The 18,335-nt window shown below is 42.6% G+C and overlaps 1 protein-coding gene across 1 annotated transcript in view; it reads right to left on the bottom strand.

The window, feature by feature from the left end:
* Positions 1-4,835: 4,835 nt before the first annotated feature.
* The window catches only part of LOC124240962 (isoleucine--tRNA ligase, cytoplasmic), a 77,628-nt gene continuing 64,128 nt past the window's right edge, over positions 4,836-18,335 (bottom strand). The window contains exons 31-34 of the mRNA XM_046664321.1: positions 17,566-17,691; positions 13,555-13,698; positions 12,436-12,588; positions 4,836-5,397 (exon numbers count right to left, since the gene is read on the bottom strand). Coding sequence (XP_046520277.1) covers positions 5,315-5,397; positions 12,436-12,588; positions 13,555-13,698; positions 17,566-17,691 — 506 coding nt within the window. The 3' untranslated portion in view covers positions 4,836-5,314. The remainder of the gene's footprint in view (positions 5,398-12,435; positions 12,589-13,554; positions 13,699-17,565; positions 17,692-18,335) is intronic.

Below are 18,335 nucleotides of genomic sequence, written 5' to 3'. Positions count from 1 at the left end.
TTATCCCCCTTCCGCCAATTTCTCTTGCCTCCAGCCAGAGAAAGTTCTCTGCTTTTAAAGATTCCTGTGATAGATTGGGTCCATGGCCCACCCAGATAAGCCAGGATAATTTCTTCAATCTTTTTTTGTGTGTGTGAGGAAGACTGGCCCTGAGCTAACATCTGTGGCCAATCTTCCTCTTTTTGCTTGAGAAAGATTGTCACTGAGCTAACATCTGTGTCAATCTTCCTCTATTTTATGTGGGATGCTGCCACAGTGTGGCTTGACGAGTGGTTCTAGGTCCACACCCTGGATCTGAACCTATGAACCCTGGGCTGCTGAAGTGGAGCACACAAACTTAACCACTACACCATCGGGCCAGCCTTCAATCTTAAAGCCTATAACCATGATCACATCTGCAAACTCTCTTTAGCATTTAATATATTTATAGTTTCCAGGGATTAAGGTGTGGACGTCTATACACAGGGGAAGGTGGGGGTGCTATTCTACCTACCACACAAGCTCACTAACGTTTTCTCCTTTGTTTTCTTCTAGAAGTTTTATAATTTTAACTCTTACGTTTAGTTCTCTGTTTTACATATATATAGTGGTAAAATACACATATTGTTATATTTGTTATGTTTATATTTTGAGTTAATTTTTATATAGAGAGGAATAGGTCAAGGTTCTGTGTGTGCATGTGCGTGTTTATCTATGACAATGCACTTGTTCCAGCACTATTTTGGGGAAAAGATTATCCTTTTCCCATTGACATCCATGGCATCCTTAAAAAAAGTCAATTGAAAATATATATGTGGGTCTATTTGTCAATTCTCTATTCTGTCCTAATCATCTATTTGCTATCTTTATGCCAATTCCATAGTCTTAATTATTGTAGTTTTATAAGTCTTGTAATAAGGTTAAGTCCTCCAACTTTGTACTTCTCTTTGAAAGTTATTTGGCTTTTTAATTATTTTTTTATTGAGGTCACATTGGTTTATAACCCTATATAAATTTCAAGTGTACATCATTATATTTTGACTTCTGTACAGACTGCATTTTGTCCACCACCAAGTGTTATCTGTCATTGTACACATGTGCCCCTTTACCCCTTTCGCGCTCGCTCTGCCGACCCCCTTCCCCTCTGGTAACCATCAATCTGATTTCCGTATCTATGTGTGTTTGTCTTCCACATACGAGCGAGGCCATATGGTAATTGTCTTTCTCTCTCTCTCACTTATTTTGTTTAGCATAATACCCTCAAGGTCCATCCATGTTGTTGCAAATGACAAGATTTCATCTTTTATGGCTGAGTAGTAGTATTCCACTGTGTGTGTGTGTGTGTATATATATATCTATATATATATATATACACACACCACATCTTCTTTATCCATTCATCCATTGATGGGGACTTACGTTGCTTCTGACTCAGCTATTGCGAATAATGCTGCAACAAACATAGGGGTGCATATATCTTTTTGACTAGTGTTTTCATGTTCTTTGGATAAATACTCAGAGGTGGAATAGCTGGATCATATGGCATTTCTATTTTGAATTTTGCTTTCAAATCCTTTGCATTTCCATATAAAATTTAAAATTAGCTAGTTAATGTCTATGAAAAAAAATCCTGCTGGCATTTTGATTGGGATTACATTGACTCTATAGATCAATTTGGAAGAACTGTGAGCTTAATATTGAGTCTTCAAACTTCTGAACGTCATGAATTGTTCCCTCAAAATTCATATACTTAAGCCCTAACCCCCATGTGTATGTGGGGATAGAGCCTTTATAAAAGTAATGAAGGTTAAATGAGGTCATAAGAGTGGGGCCCTAATCCAGTAGAACTAGAGTCCAGGCAGGAAGAGGAAGAGACACCAGGAGTGCACATGCAGGGAAGAGGCGATGTGAGGACATGGTGAGAAGGCAGTCATCTCCCAATAATGCCAAGGAGAGAGCCCTTGGGGAAAGCAAACCTGCAGACACAGTGACCTTGGACTTCCAGCTCCAGAACTGTGAGAAGGTAAATTTTGGCTGTTTAAGCCCCCGTCTGTGGAATTTTTTATGGGGCCCTAGCTGACCAACATAAACATGATACAGCTCTTTGACTCACACAGGCTTTCTTTAGTATCTCTAAGCACTATTTTATAATTTTCAGTTATGAGTGCTGCATATCTTTGGTCAAATTTATCCCTATTTCACATTTTTGATGCTATTACAAATAGATTTTAAATTTCATTTCCTTGCACTTATTAAACTTTTTTTAGAATAGTTTCAGATTTATAGAAAAGATGCAAAGATAGTACAGAGTTCCCATATACCCCAAACCCAGTTTACCTTATTGCTAACATCTTACATTATCATGGCACATTTTTCACAACTATTGAGCCAACCATGGTACAATATTGTTAATGAAACTCCATACTTTATGTGGGCATCACGAGGTTTTCCCTAAAGACATTTTTCTGTTCTTGGATCACACCAGGATGCCACATTTAGTTTTTATGTCTGTTTGTCCCCTCTGGTCTGTGACAGCTTCTCAGACATTCCTTGTTTTTGATGACCGGCAGTTTTGAGGAGTCAGGTATTTTGTAGAATGTCTCTCACTTTGGGTCTGTCTGAGGTTTTTGTGGTTGGACTGGGGTTATGGGAGGACCGGAGGCGGAGCACCATCCTCCTCACGTTGTATGGTGAGTACACCAAATCGTGACTGACGTTAACTTTCCCCTGTCTGAGGCAGTGTTGCCAGCTTTCTAAACTGTGAAGCCACTTTTTGCCCCTTCTTCTCTCTACTCTTTGGAAGTAAGTCGTTAATTAAGTACAGCCCACTCTCAAGGTGGGGGGAATTAAGGTACATCACCTTGATGGGGAGTATCTACATAAATTAATTGGAATTCTGTACAGGAGATTTGTCTCTTCTCTCTCATTTGCTTATTTATTCAATCATTTATACCAGTATGGACTTATAAAAATATATTTTATACTTTGGATTTTAATCCAATACTATAATAATAAAAAAAATTACTTTTTTTTTTTGGAGGAAGACTAGCCCTGAGCTAACATCTGCTGCCAATCCTCCTCTTTTTCCTGAGTAAGATTGGCCCTGAACCATCTTCTTCTACTGTATATGTAGGATGCCTGCCACAGTGTGGCTTGTCAAGCGGTGCCATGTCTGCACCTGGGATCCCAACCAGTGAGCCCTGGGCCACTGAAGTGGAATGTGCAAACTTAACTGCTGTGCCATGAGGCTAGCCCCAGAAAAAATTATTTTGTTCAAATTCTCCAGCTTTGGCCACTGGGAGATTTTTCAGGTTGGCTTCTGTCCCTTTGATAAGTCTCTTTGACATTTAAAATTTTTTTTAATTCTGAAAAAAATATATAAAACTTATCAACTTACCCATTTTTAAGGATACAGTTTAGTAGTGTTAACTATATTCAGGTCATTGTGCAAAAGACTCCTAGAACGTTTTCCTCTTGCAAAACTGAAACTATTTCCATTGAACAACCCCCTCTTTCTCCCTCCCTGCAGCCCTGGCAGCCACCATGGTACCTTCTGCTTCCATGAGTCTGACTATTCCAGGTATCTCACGGAAGCAGAATCGCACAGCATTCGTCTTTCTGTAACTGGCTCACTTCACTTAGCATAATGCCCTCAAGGTTCATCCTTCTTTTTAAAGACTGAGTAATTTTCAAGGGGCCGGCTCCGTGGCCGAGTGGTTAAGTTCACACACTCTGCTGCGGCAGCCCAGGGTTCAGATCCTGGGCGTGGACATGGCACTGCTCATCAGGCCACGTTGAGGCGCATCCCACATCCCACAACTAGAAGGACCTGCAACTAAGATATACAACTATGTACAGGGAGGGTTTGGGGAGATAAAGCAGAAAAAAAAAAAAAAAGATTGGCAACAGTTGTTAGTCCAGGTGCCAATCTTTAAAAAAAACAACAAAAAAAGACTGAGTAATTTTCATTTGTACGTATAGAACACATTTTCTTTATCCATTCTTCCCTTGATGGACATCTGGGTTACTCCTCTCTTGGCTATTGTGAACAATGCCACAATGCACCTAGGTGTGCAAATCTCTCTTCAACACCCTGCTTTCAATCCTTTTGGATATATACCCAGAAATGGATTGCTGGATCATGTGGTAATTCTGTTTTTAATATTTTGAGGATGCTCCATACTGTTTTCCATAGTAACTGTAATATTTTACATTCCCACTAACAGGCACAAGGTTCCAATTTTTCCACATCCTTGTCAACACTTGTTATCTTCTGTTTTGTTTCCTCTGACTTTGTGGGTTGGATTTGAATGCATTTATCGCAGCAGCCAGAGACGCACCATTTAGATCTCCCCCAGGAGAGTCTGATGCAAGCAGCATAGTTGGTTGACAGTCTCCAGCTCCTGCACTTCAGATCCAGAGGCCTTTGTGCCCAGGCCACACTCCCCCTCGGCTGCTCACAGCCAGACCGAGCAAGGCAGGAGTACAAAGCCAGGTCATATCTGCCCAACTCTGTACTCTTTCTAGGCTTTTTCTAATAGTCATCCTTCCTTCCTCTTCTCTCTGCACAGAGAAGTTCAGGTGTCAGACCTCAAGGGCAGCCTGCAGGCTCCCGCCACCTACGCTGCTCCCTCTCCCTTTACCCTTCACGTATGTTTCCTCCAGTAAGTTCTTGCACATCTAACTGCAGCTTGGCATTTGCTTCTTTGACACACAGGATTTTGGGAAGAAGTGAAATTAGATGTTTAGTTTACTGTCTTAATACAGAAGTCACTATTAAGTTTTTGTGTTCTTTAAAGATTACAAATTTCAAGTTTCATTAACTATGGGAGAACAAATTACTTCTAACACGTTTATTATCTGAGAGAAAGTTTGTTTATTGTTCTGATTTACTGAAACTTAAAATATTCCATCAAATTACCAGGAAAATCCAGATAGCAGAATATATAACATTGTCCATTCCTTCAAGAGGTCCCAAATAAGTTTTACAAGGCCATAGAATGATATATATATATACTATGCCATTTAAATCACTTCTACCTTCTATACGTAAGAATTCAAGTATAGAAATAAACTCTGTCGTGCTGCGGTAACATTGTAACTGTCCCCCAACATGACTGCCTAAGTGTTTAAGGTTAAGTGTGAATATTTCTGTGAGGTCTCAAGTCACTTGATGAATTAATCACATTTCAATTTTAGACCAAAAGCAGCATATAATACATGCACCTGAAGGAAATTTCTTCACTGTGTCTCCGTGTGTGTGTGTGTGTGTGTGCGTGTAGGGGGCAAATATACACCAGGTGAAGGCTGACTGAGCCACACTGATAACTGAATGTTAGAAGTCTGCTGTCGTTGGTAATACAGAAACATACACAGTCTTCGTGTTCAAGGTCTTCATGGGAATTTCTTCTGTAATTTCTAGAATGGAAAGAAGAAGTTTTTAGAAAACCAATTTTCTACCTATTCTGGATGAATATTTAAAAAATGTTAACTGCCTGTGTACTAAGGAATTTGGCCTCACCCTAAGAGAGGTCTGACCTTTGTCCCAGCTCCTTGGGGAACCTCGAAACCCTTGGGATTTCCTGGGTGATCTGAGTGTCGTCTGTTATTCTCACCTCAACACACGTGATAGTTTATGCTAATGAGATGACTCAGGGTGGGGCCTGTCACACCAGAAAGACCAACCATATGACTCAGGGTGGGAGCTTTGGGTCATGTAGTATCATCTGAGATTGAAACCAGCCACGTGGGCAATGGATCAGTCATGCCTACGTAATGAGGCCTCAACACAAAACTCCGGACACCAAGGCTCAGGTGAGCTTCCCCAGTTGGAAATACGCTGTACACACTCTCAGGACCAGGAGGAGGTGACACTGTCCATGACTCCTTGGGGAGAGGACAACCTGAAGCTCTGCATTGGTACTCCTCCCAGATTCACTCTGTGCATCTCTTCCTTTGCCTGGTTCTAGGTTATATCCTTTCCCTATAAATCATTGTAGTTGTGAGTTTAATAGCTTTCAGTGAGTTCTGGAGGTCCTGCTAGCAAATTTTCAAACCTGAGGGTGGTTTTGGGAAACCCTCTGAACTTGCAGTTGCTAGAAGGACAGTGGTCTTGTTCAGACTCTTCCCTCTGAGTTTGTAGTTGGACCCTAACTCCTTACAACTGGGGTTAGAAGTCTTGGGCAGACTTCTGGAGGACTGTGTCCTCAACCTAACTAACTCTGGGTACTGTCCAAGATGTCCCCAGACCCCGCCCCAAACAAATATTTTCTATGTCTACAGAAAAGACCTAGAAGCCATGGGCCCAGCTTTGTGGTTTCTAATATTAACTCCCTTGAGAGGAAGGACGGCCATTCCCAGGTCTGGATAAGCCCAGGACACGTTGCTATGCCAGAAAGCAAGAAGTTATCAAAGGCTGAATGCCCGTGTTGAAGAACACAGGAGCCAATATGGCCAAAGATAAAAGATTTGAGCGTTCAAAAGTATAACACAAATGCGACTGATTAAACCACACTGAATACATAAAAAGCTCAAAAAGAAAGAGAGACAAAGAATGAGAAAAGAAAAATTTAAAAAGTTCTTTGCCTACTGTGGGGCATCTTGCTTCTAGCCAGATGTGAATTCAAAGGGAAGGGAACAACTTTCTCTAAAAATGGCTCTTGTCCTAGCAGGAGTCCTGGATGTGAAAATACCCTCAAAGCTGCCTCCTTAACAGATGACTACAGAATCTGAGATGACATTAAGAATCTAGTGGAACAAACAAGAAGGCGTCAGTGAGTTTCTAAAACTGTAAGCATTATATGATCCTTCTAACTTACCAAATTATTAATATTTTATGAAACACAATTTTGAGAGGAAAAATACAATGAAAATGAGGCTAGAAATACCAGATTGGGAAATGATACTGGATTGGCTTCTTGGTAATCCTGGGTGACTGACTTAACCTTCAAACCTCTTACCTACTAAATTTTTGCACAGTCAGCCTCAGAGCAGTCAGAGGTAATGAGACAGTGCAGATAAGGCTGCTTTGTGAATCATAGGTAGTATTACTAACATCAACTCATACAAACGTGATTCTACCTCTGATCAGTTTCAACCAGGTGCCTGCACCCGCACAGAACAGGTGAGAGACGGTAAGAGTTCTTCACTTCCACTGCTCTCCTGCACTTGGTGACCAGCAGATTTGAGGGATAAGAAAGAGGACTTAAGAATGTCTTTCAAGTGTTATACAATCTTATCAAAACAGGAAGCTATGTATACAGTTGAGCTTTACTACCAAACCACAACGAAACAGCCAAGTGTGATGGAGGGAGAGTGAAAAAAGCCTTCTGATAGAATGAAAGCTTCGTGGACACACCTGGAAAGAAAGCTAAGGACTGGGACAGGAAGGATCTTGTGTGTGAAGCTAAACAGTCTGAAGTATTAGAGAATGGGGAGCCCTGGGGGTCCTGGCAGGGGAACATCATGAAGGGAATGTTCATGAAGACAGTTACGGTGGAGGAATATGGGCTGCAGACAGGCTGTTTCGACAGACAATGAAGCCCCAAACCAGTGAGGGTAAGGAGACAAGGGGGAGTCACTGAGAAGAAACCTGAGCACTGTGGTTGTGTCTCATTACAGAGAGGAACCCAAGTGGAAAGTAGGCTTTAGTTTTCAACAATATAGCAGAAAGTTTTAACGTACAATAAAACATTAATTTGTAAAAAAAAATACATAGCTAAGCAAGGGAAGAAAATGAGGGAAATCCATAGAGGCCAAAAGTTATGAATCTCAAGAGTTACCTGAACATTAAGATTTTCTGGTGGTCCTGGTGGCTTAAACTTATTAGCACTAAAAGGCTAGCAAGATAAGAAAAAGCCTAGGGTCTACCAAACTGGGAAGCCTGACAAAACCCCCTCAAAAAACTGGGGCCTTAGGAACCATGGCAAAGGGTAAATTTCAAAAAGATCCTTCACTACAGAGAAGAACAGTTAAGAGAGCGTAGGGGGTTTGACATTGGCCTTCCAAGAGACATGCTGCCCACATTCTAATTCCTGGAAACTGTGACTGTGACCTTTTCTGGAAAAATGGCACGAGGACAGAAGAGTAGGAGGCAACGTGACCAGAGGCAGAGAGCAGAGTGATGCAGCCACGAGTCAAGGAGCGCTGGAGCCACCAGAAGCTGGAAGAGGCCAAGAACGGATCCTCCCTAGAGCCTTCAGAGCAGATACGGCCCTGTTGATGCCCTGGTTCCACTCTGACCTCAGAAACGTGAGAGAACGCGTGCCTGTATCTCAGGCCCCTCAGTGTATGGAGATCCACAGTGCCAGCCACAGTAAACCAGGAAGAGGACTTGCCTCACTCAGCCTTGTTTTGAGTAGAGGTAAACAGCACGTGTCCCCAGGAGAATTCTGGTGCTCACACATGACTGGGGCCAGAACTTTCTCAGCACTCTCTCTGTAGCCCAAAATAATTGAGTTTAAATGGGGCCTGGGTTGACAGTGTCCCCAAAGAACTAGAGAAATGCTCCTTTAAACTGAGATTCAACAGGAACATCACAAAACAAACGGTCAGAATCAACACTGTCAGAACTCCAGAAAACAGTCAAAGGTTTATGGCAACGAGTGAATGTGAATCAAGGAAAAGGTGACTTGAAAAGGGTAGGACAGATCTGTAGCATTCTCACTTGCACCTGGCCCAGGCCCCCAGCTTGGCGGTGGGCTTGAAGACAGCAGCCCATGTTCCTGGTGAGGGACCCTGGTCTATGTCTCTTCTAACCTGGGGGCTCCCTGAGGGCTTACAGAAGGTGCTTGTCTCTGTTTTGCCTAACACAGAACTCAGTCGGGGTGAAAAAGCAGTGGGCTTTGCTTGAAAACACTGTAAGGCAAACAGAAAGCTACAGCTGCCTGGGGCAAAGGTTATGGCTGAAACACACCATAGACAGCTCAAGGTCTGAGAGGCAAAGCAGAGGAGTCTCTGTGGACAGTTAGGGCATTAAAAAGGGGCCATATATACTGGACAATTAACGAGCCACACGCATGCCCAGGGCAGGGTGCATACACAGACAAGACCTGAGAAGACCCCAAGCTTTCGCTTCTGAAAAAGGGAAAAAGCTATTCTGATCAGATTTGGCTGATCTCCAGGCTTGGTGCAAATAGGAGGTGAAGGCTGAGGCAGAGCTGTGAATAGCCCGGCTGTGCCCAGGGAGCGCCCAGCACAGAGTCCCTGCAAAACCTGGGGAGTGGGTATTCTGTTTTCAAACTTTTAGCTCCTGGAGGTCAAGGAAAATCTCTGTCAAAACAGTAGCTGAGCACAAGCTAAAGGAACAGAGAGTTCAGTGACTACACACAACCAGGAATAGAGTCTTTGCAAAAGTAGTTTGGAAAAGTCATAAAACAAATGGACGATTACAGCCTTTGACAATCAAAAACAGCAAACCCTGGGAGGGGGAGAACCTGATTTCCAGAGTTACCACATTGTAGTATTCAAATGTCTAGTTTTCAACCAAAAAAATCACCAGGCATACAAAGAAACAGGAAAGTATAGCCCATTCACAGGAAAAAATAAATAGAATCTGTCCCTGAAGAAATGTAAATACTAGAACTTACTAGACAAAGACTCTAAATCAACTGTCTTAAATGGAAAACCACAGACCCCTGGAAATGCCAACAGAAACCAGGGACAAAGAACCAAAAGAAACCGAGAAAACAATTTATCAACAAAATGAGAATGTCAATAAAGAGAAATTATAAAAAGGAACCAAATAGAAATTCTGGAGCTGAAAAGTAAAATAACTGAAAAAAAGTCACTAGAGGGACTATACAGCATATTGGAGCAGGCAGAAGAACCAGTGAACTCGCAGACAGGACATCTGAAATCATCCACCTGAAGGAGCAGAAAGAAAAAAGAATGAAGAATAGTGGATAGAGCCTACCGGCCCTGCGGACCACACGTCAAGTGGACCAACATGCATGTGACGGGAGTTTCAGAAGGAGAAGAAAGAAAGGGCCAGAAGGAATACTGGAAGATTAAATGACAATCTTGAAAGCAGCAAGAGAGAAGAAACATACTAAGGAAATCAGTAAGATTAACAGCCACTTTCTAATTGAAACCGAGGAAGCCAGGGGCAGTGGGATAACATATTTAAAGTGCTAAAAGGAACAGCTATCAACAAGAATTCTCTATCTGGCAAAACTATTCTCCAAAAACTAAGGAGTAATTAAGACATTCCCAAACAAACACAAGCTGAGGGAGCGCACTGCCACTAGGCCTGCTCTCCAAGAAGTGCTGAAGGGACCCTTCAGGTTGAAACGCAAGGACGCTACACAGTGATTCACAGCCGTATGGGTGTTGCATTTTTGGTTTGTAACTCCACTTTTTGTTTTCTACATGATTTTTTAAAAAGATAATATATAAAACAATTAAAAATTTATGGTTTTGGGCAAACCGTATGAAGACGTAAAATCTAACAAGAATATCAGTAGAGGAAGAGCTGTATAGGAGCAGAGTTTTATATGCTATTAAAGTTAAATTGGTATCAATTCAAACTAGATTGTTATAAATTTAGGATGTTAATTGTAACCCTCGTGGTACACACTAATATCTAAAAAAAAAAAAAAACCACAAAAGGAAATGAGATGAGAATCAAAACAGCACACTACAAAAAAGTCAACTAGACACAAAGGTGGCAGTGGATGAAGGAAATGAGGGGCAAAAAAGGCATAAGACTGACAGAGAAAATCCCAGCAAAACGGCGGAACTCCTTCATCAGTCATTACCTTTTTTTAACCAGAGCCTAAAGCACCTGAGGGAAAGGAAACACCCAACTCGAGCCCCCTCTAGCCTTCCTTTCCCACATCAGGAGGAAAGAGAAAAGGCTGAGAAACACCTGTGAAGGCCACAGCCCAGGGCCAGGCTCACGGAGACGGAGAACTAAGCGTAAACTCTCTAACACTTCCTGCTTCCTTCAGCCTGCAGCTTACCACAGCGCCGGATGGGTGACAGGGATTACAGCCGAAAGAACAGGCGCAGCTCTGACAGTATTTAAAAAAATTCCCTAGGGAAACCACAAGACAAGAGAGGAGGCAAAAACAAGGGCTCCAGAGGAGATTGTGGCCTCTGACACCCACAGCTACAGCCAACAACAAACACAGCCTGACTACTGCCAGATAACATAAACCTCACAATAAAGGCCTGGTCACCCCAGTTCTTCTCCTCAATACATCATGTCTGGCTATCAGCAAAAAATTACAAGGTATTCTAAAAGGCAAAAAACACAGTAGGAAGAGACAAAGCAAACATCAGATGCAGACTCATATGACAGAGATGTTGGAATTACGGACCAGGAATTTAAAATAACTAGTGTTAATACCCTAAGGGCTCTAACGGAAGAGTGGACAACATGCAAAAACAGATGGGTAATTAGGCAGAAAGATGGAAACTCTAAGAAAGAATTAAAAGGAAATGCTAGAAATCAAGACACTGTAACAGAAATGAAGAATGCCTTATATAAAAAAATCTATGCCTAGGCTTATCATAGTCAAACTGCAGAAAATCAAGATAAGACGTAAATTTGGAAAAGATAACATCCGGCAATTTTCCACCCGTGCTGGAAGACACAAATCCTGGTTCAGAAAGTCCAATACATCTCAGGCTGTGAGACTATAAATAAAAGGATGGGATGGTAAAATGTTTCCAGTGGGGATGACAAGAAGGACGGCTATAAACAGAAAACGCAGATCTCACCAAGGGCCGCTGTTTGGGGAGGGGTTGCAATGGCAGCAACATTAAAGTGAACACGTGTGATATCTTTACAGGACAGATTATAGAACAGAATGCAGAGGGGAGGGCTAAGATGTCAGAGAGAAGCTGTGAGAAGAGCCACAGAAGCTGACGTCGCAGAGTGGATGATGGAAAGGGGAGGCCGAGAGAAGGAGAAAACAGGTCCTTGCAGACACCAGCCTATGCCTTGGTAAGGTCCTGGGTCAGAGTTTTGAGTCTCTGCTTTCTGGATTATGAAATGGGGCATATGCTGACCGATGACCTGGCGCTTCACATTCTTATGTAACTCACTGAGGAAATGCATGTGAGCATGCTTTATAAGCTGTAAAGGTTGAGGTACAATGTCATTTATAAGTTCCCTTCAAGCTATTATTTTGCAATACTGTGATTATTTTGATTCTTGGGGAAGAGAACAATTTTAGGATCAGCAAATATGCTAATTTACCTAAAACAACATAGCAACATACCAACATAATTCTTAGGTTATTTCCAAAGCAAAAAGTAACCATCTTTTTAATTATTATTATTTTTTTAACATTACAGTATGGCCAATTTCTGAAGAGCAAACAAACAAAAAAAGTAACAGTAGTACTCTCTCACACACATAATCTACAGTTGGTCAATGGTATCAAATTGAAATTTCAACAAAAGAAAAACAAAATGAAAAAAATTTAGTATGTTTTATAATCTCCTCACCATCCGTTTGAGTCTCATTCAGAAACAGCTTTAATTTCCTGCTCCGAAGGCCAAACACCTTGGCTGCTTCATACAGAAGACCCTGGTGGGTGAGTCCACTCTGCCCAAGTGGGTTTTCAAGCAGCAGAGTGCCCACTGTTCCCATTAAACACTCTACAGAAGAAAGAACAAACTGGATTAAATCCTAGAGTTCACCCCCTTGCTACTGGATACCTAGGCAGGGCTGCAGACAGCACTAATGGCAGAGCTAAAGGCTTTGAAAGCCAGCCGCGGAAACAGGAGCACGAGTGGGGCAGCTGTACAGTCAGCAGATGCAGCCTTAAACAACCCACAGAGGGAAAGGGGAAGGGGAAAAAGAAGAACCAACTAGTATAAAAGTCCAGCAGCTTGGGGAAGAGATATTCAGCAAGCAGTCAAATGAAGAGCCCAAAGGTTTCAGCAACAAAGTGCAAACGAGGACCCCAAAATACCCAGAAAACATAAACGTCAATCTAGTCTGTTGATCAAGACCTGACTTACATACAACAGTTTTCAGAACACTTTCCAAGGAAAAAAAACAAGGCAAAATTAAAATGTTTTGGTGGGGTCAGACTGGTGGCACAGCGGTTGAGTCCGCATGGTCCACTTTGGAGGCCCAGGTTTGCCGATTTGGATCCCAGGCATGGACCTACGCACCACATGCCAAGCCACGCTGTGGCAGGCGTCCCACATATAAAGCAGAGGAAGATGGGCACGGATGTTAGCTCAGGGCCAGTCTTCCTCAGCAGAAAGAGGAGGACTGGCAGCAGTTAGCTCAGGGCTAATCTTCCTCAAAAAAAAAAAAAAAAAAAAAGCTAAAACGTTTTGGCACTTTAACAATTTAGCTTCATTTAGCTGTAATTTTTACCTAACTAATGCATGTCATTTCCTGACCACGTCAGATGGATGAGGGTGTTTCTACATAAATATACCAAAAGAAACAAGCCTTGTGCACTCCCCAAGGCCGTGTGGGAGTCTCCACTTTAATCACTACACTGAAGCTGCCTTGAAAAGTCCATGCAAGTCCGAGAGGTTGAATGTTAAAAGAAACAGTGCCCACATTGCCAGGTGAGGGTGCTCGCAGTTGGGGGAGGCACACACCTTGTGGGTCCGCGTCCAGAAGCTGTAGGTTGACATACTGACAGAGGAGAGCACTGGGACTGTCGATCAGAGAGGGGGCCGATCCTGCAGTCACACACAGTGTTTTTCCACTAAGACTCAGTAAATCGGTTTGGTTTTGTATTTCTAAAAATAACAACAACAATCATTCTTTCAGGGGTAGAGAGATCAGAGCTGAAGTCATTCACTTTTTCCTATTTAATTAATTTATCATCTATCCTTAAAGTAAGGCTTTCCATTTATTTCTGTTTATCAAAGGACACTATCTTTTCTATAAAATCAGGCTTTAACGATGTGCAAATAGTAGGAAAGTAGTGTTGCAAAATAAATAGCATAATATTCATAACTTAAAATATAAGGAAAATTGTTTACTCCCCTTTTACCATTTTCTCTGTATATTACAGCTCCTCTTAATATATCCTCCTATATTAGAATCCCAAAATTCACCATGAAAAGAAGCTTTATAATAAAAAATGATAATTATAGTCAGAAGATAAAACAAGTTATTTGATTCAACAACATGTGGAAAATAGCAAGACACACAGAACACATGTAGCATAATTTATATAAAATTAAACAGTATTAGGGATGCAAACACAGGTGAACGACTGGTAGTGGCTGTGACCGGGGACAGGAGAAGTAGCATGTCTGACACCGGGCTGGGGCGGATCCTCAAGGAAAAAGGGACCTGCCCCACCTAGTGGATGGATGCCCATGCCCAGCCCGGGGCCGGGGGTTTTCTCTCAAGCCGCACCTGTCACTTCATGGAAACTCCTGTAGGACCAGTTGATAGAAATTATTTCAAGCCTGCTGTGTGGACGGTTCTGCATGACATGCTGCCCCATGGAGAGTGGACGACTGCAGTCCTACAGCCTGCTTTGATTCTGGGTGGCCCTGAAGAACAGTGGTGGACGGGAATCCTCCCAGTGGGTACCACTTCATTTAGAGCAGCTGGTTGTTCATTTTGATCAGGAGAGATTGCCAGAGGAATGGATCTATACTAATTCACGGGCAGTGAACAGGAATGGTCAGGGATTGGAAAAAACAGAAGTGGTTTGCAAGGAAGTCAGGGCAAGAGGTATGTGGACAGATCACTCCAAATGGGCAGACTGTGTGAATGAGGATCCTAGAAACTAGGTGGATAATACGACCCATTCTGTGGAAGTCAGCTGGTCTTTCCCAGTCACTCCTGTCCTTGCCCAATGGACTGATGAATGAAGAGGCCATCCTGGCTGGGAATGGTGTTACAGATGGGCTCAGCAACATGACCTCCGCTCCCGAGGCTGATTTTGCTACAGTGTTTCTCACCCGCCAACAGCAGAGGCCATCACTAGCTCCCAGCATCATATTATTGCCAGGGGAGTTGAGGAGGGCTCCTGACGGCAGGCTGGCTACTGGGCCACTTCCACCATGGAAGAGGCAGTGCCTATTTCTACTGAAACAGACACTTCTTTTGGAAATGGATTAGCTTTGCTGCCTGCAATGCTTCCGTCAAACTCCATGGACTGTCTTATTATTCACAATATGCATCTCACACAGCATTGCTTCTGACCAAGAAACTGATTTTTCAGCAAAGTGTGGTAAGGCACGCACGTTCAGGAAATTCACTGGCCATACCACGTTCCCCATCATCACGAAACAGCTGGTCTTGAAAAACAGTAGAATGGCCTTTTGAAGACTCAGTTTCAGGACCACCTGGGTAGCAACACCTTGAAGGGCTGGGGTAATGTCCTTCACGATGCCCTTCATGCTCTAAATCAGGGACAGGGAGACTATGGCCCCTGGCTGGCTGCCTGTCCGTTTACGTAAACACAGTTTTAATAAAACACAGCCTTGCCCCTCTTTCACATATGATCATGGCTGCTTGTGCATTATAATGGCAGAGTTCTAGCTCCTAGTCTAAAATATTTACTTTCTGCCTTTTGAGAAGAAGTTTGCTGACCCCTGCTCAAAATCAGAGACTCACATATGGCATGTGAAGATGAAAGCTTTGACCCATTGTCAGTTACAGAACTGAGACTGTAATGTTATGAATTCTTTCTTATTTATATAAGAATATATTTGTGTACATATTAACCAATTCTTATTTTTTCCACTCTCCTACTTTCCTATCATATAACATAAAGTATATTAACAGAATTTAACTTTATATGTCAAATCAAAGGGGAAAGGTGCCTCAAGCTAGAAGAGAAACCAACATCGCCACAGATAAGGTGACTTTCTAAGCGGTATTGGGTGAGATGGTTAGCATATTTTCAGTTGTACAAGGGATAGTTGAACATGTGACTTTTAATTTATGATGGTCTTATCTGGAAGTGAGATATGGTTTACAGAGCCATGTGCAGATGCCAGAATCCTAAGGGGTGGACTGTGGTGGTTTCACCCTGTGTCAACTCAGCTAAGCTAAAACTGCTTCCCAGAACTCTCCGCCTGGCCTGGTCTGGGTTGGGGCTGACCACAGAGAAAGGTGCACAGGGTTTGGAAGGGAGGAGTTTAGTTACAGCCACTTTGTTTGAAAGGTCAACGTTGGGCCCAGGCACCATTCAGCTTTCATGGGCTGCTGCTTGCTGGGTCAGAGTGGACAGCCACACTCTTCCTGTGCTCTTCCAACTTCTGGGCCAAGCAGACGAGCACTTCTCTGGCAAAGCTTCTTCTGCAGGTCCCCTGACAGTTGGTGTTCAACGTGGCCAGACAGATGTGGGTTCCGGTCTGCCCTTGCTCTTCCCTGCTTCTCATCCTACAGTATTTTCAGGTAGACTCAAGCTGTCCACTGGCTTACCAGCTTCCCTGGGTGGATCCTGGGCAGAGATTTTTTCTTAGATCCTCCAACCAACCAGTCTTCCAGACCTTTACTTTCCCAATTTCTCCCACATTACTTTTGATTCCCTTAAATGACACAATGGTAAATGGTCTTCCACAGTGGTTCTATCAATTGACAATCCAGCCGTGAAGGACAGTTCCTATTACACAGCTTCCCAGACAACACTGGACCCCATAATTTTTCTAGTTTTTGCCAATCTGGTGGCATGTAATAGTACCTCATTGTGGTTTTTATCCGAGGTTTAGCAGTTTTCCCTTTACTTCTTGGTCATGATATTTACTCTTTTAAGCTATTTAAAAGTTTCTGAAAATGAGCATTCAGATTCATGGAGTGAGTGTACTAGTTTCCTACAGCTGCCCTAAGAATCATAAACTGGGAGGCTTAAAGCAACAGACACTTGTCCCACAGCTCTGGAGTTGAGAAGTCCGGAATCAATGTGATAGCAGGGCTGTGCTAACCCGGACCTGTCGGGATCCTGCCCTCCTCCTCCTGGCTTCTGGAGGCTCCTGCAACCCTTGGCACTCCTCAGCTTGCAGCTGTGTAATCCCAGTCTCTGCCTTTGTCATCACATGGAGTTCTCCCCGTGTCTGTGTCTTCACATGGCTCTCTTCTTCTAAGGATACCACGCACACTGGAGTAGGGCCCACCCTACTCCGGTACGACCTCATCTTAACTAATTACAACTGCAACGACCCTATTTCCAAACAAGATCACATTCAGTGTTACTGGGTAAGGACTTCATTCAACATCTTTTTTTTTTGCCGGGGTGGGGGTCACAATTCAACACATGACAGTGGGAGAGAATGTACTTATAATTCTTCAAAATTTTATTTAGGCTTGTCTTACTGAGAATCTGGATTTAGCAAGATGCAGGCAGTATGTTTAATGAAGTTAAAACTCACCAGGGAAGTCTCTGAAGCCCAGAGTCCATCACATGGCTAACAGGCAAGAGGTTGAGTTAAAACTGTCATCTCTAGCAAGTCCAGTGTTCCTTAGCCCTATCACACAGTAAGGAGCACCAGAAACACTGTGGCAGGCACTGCTGAGAGCCCGCCCTGACTGACAGAGTCAGGAAGAGGGCAAAGGCTACATGCATAACTGGTATGAAGCAATCATCTCCATGGGTCCACCTCATGTCAAAGCACATGGATACCTTTCAACTTTCCACGTACCTGTTTCACCATGGAAGACAGCCAGCCTTGTAGTTTTTACACCAAAAATGCTAGTAACAACACTCTTCAGCTTTAGAAGGTCCAACCTATTATCACCTTTTGGATTTTCCAGAAGCAATACTCCACCTAAAAAGCCACAAATATAAGTAAAACTGAAGAAAACACATTAAATTTGAATGAAAAGTCAAAGGAGACAAGGGGGCTCAAGCTCTAATTTCCCTTTAAGTATATACTATATATACTCTTAACATGTGCTTTGGCAATCTTTGGTAGACATGTTCCAGGGATGGAACTCCATCAGGCAATCTGCTCATCTTTTTCTAGATTCAAACTTGTCTCTATGATCTGCATTTTTCGTTTTGTGCCATTTATAAATCCCTAGGGCTCAGAGTGGTAAAAAATACTATCTGATGTAAAAATAACATCCTCAAGTGGCCCCTGATGTTGATTTATCCTATACTCTAGATTCAACTCCAGATATTTACTTCGCTGACTTGTTTAAACATTTTATTTTGAGATAACCATAGAGGCATGTGAGGTTAGAAGAACAGTAGAGATATCATGGGCTCTTTACCTAGTTTGTCCCAATTAACAACTTTGAAACTATAGCACAATATTATGACCAGGATACTGACATTGACACAGTCAAGATACAGAACAACTCCATCACCACAAGAATCCCTCATCTTGCTCTTTAAAATCTACACCTATTTCCCGCCTCCCTCTACTCCCTAATTAACCTCTGGCAAACAATCTATTCTCCATTTCTA

The sequence above is a fragment of the Equus quagga genome, chromosome 6 (assembly GCF_021613505.1).
Source record: "Equus quagga isolate Etosha38 chromosome 6, UCLA_HA_Equagga_1.0, whole genome shotgun sequence".
In the NCBI taxonomy this organism is placed as follows: Eukaryota; Metazoa; Chordata; class Mammalia; order Perissodactyla; family Equidae; genus Equus; species Equus quagga.
The sequence above is the reverse complement of the archived record's forward strand: the minus strand, read 5'-3'. Positions and strand labels throughout refer to the sequence as shown.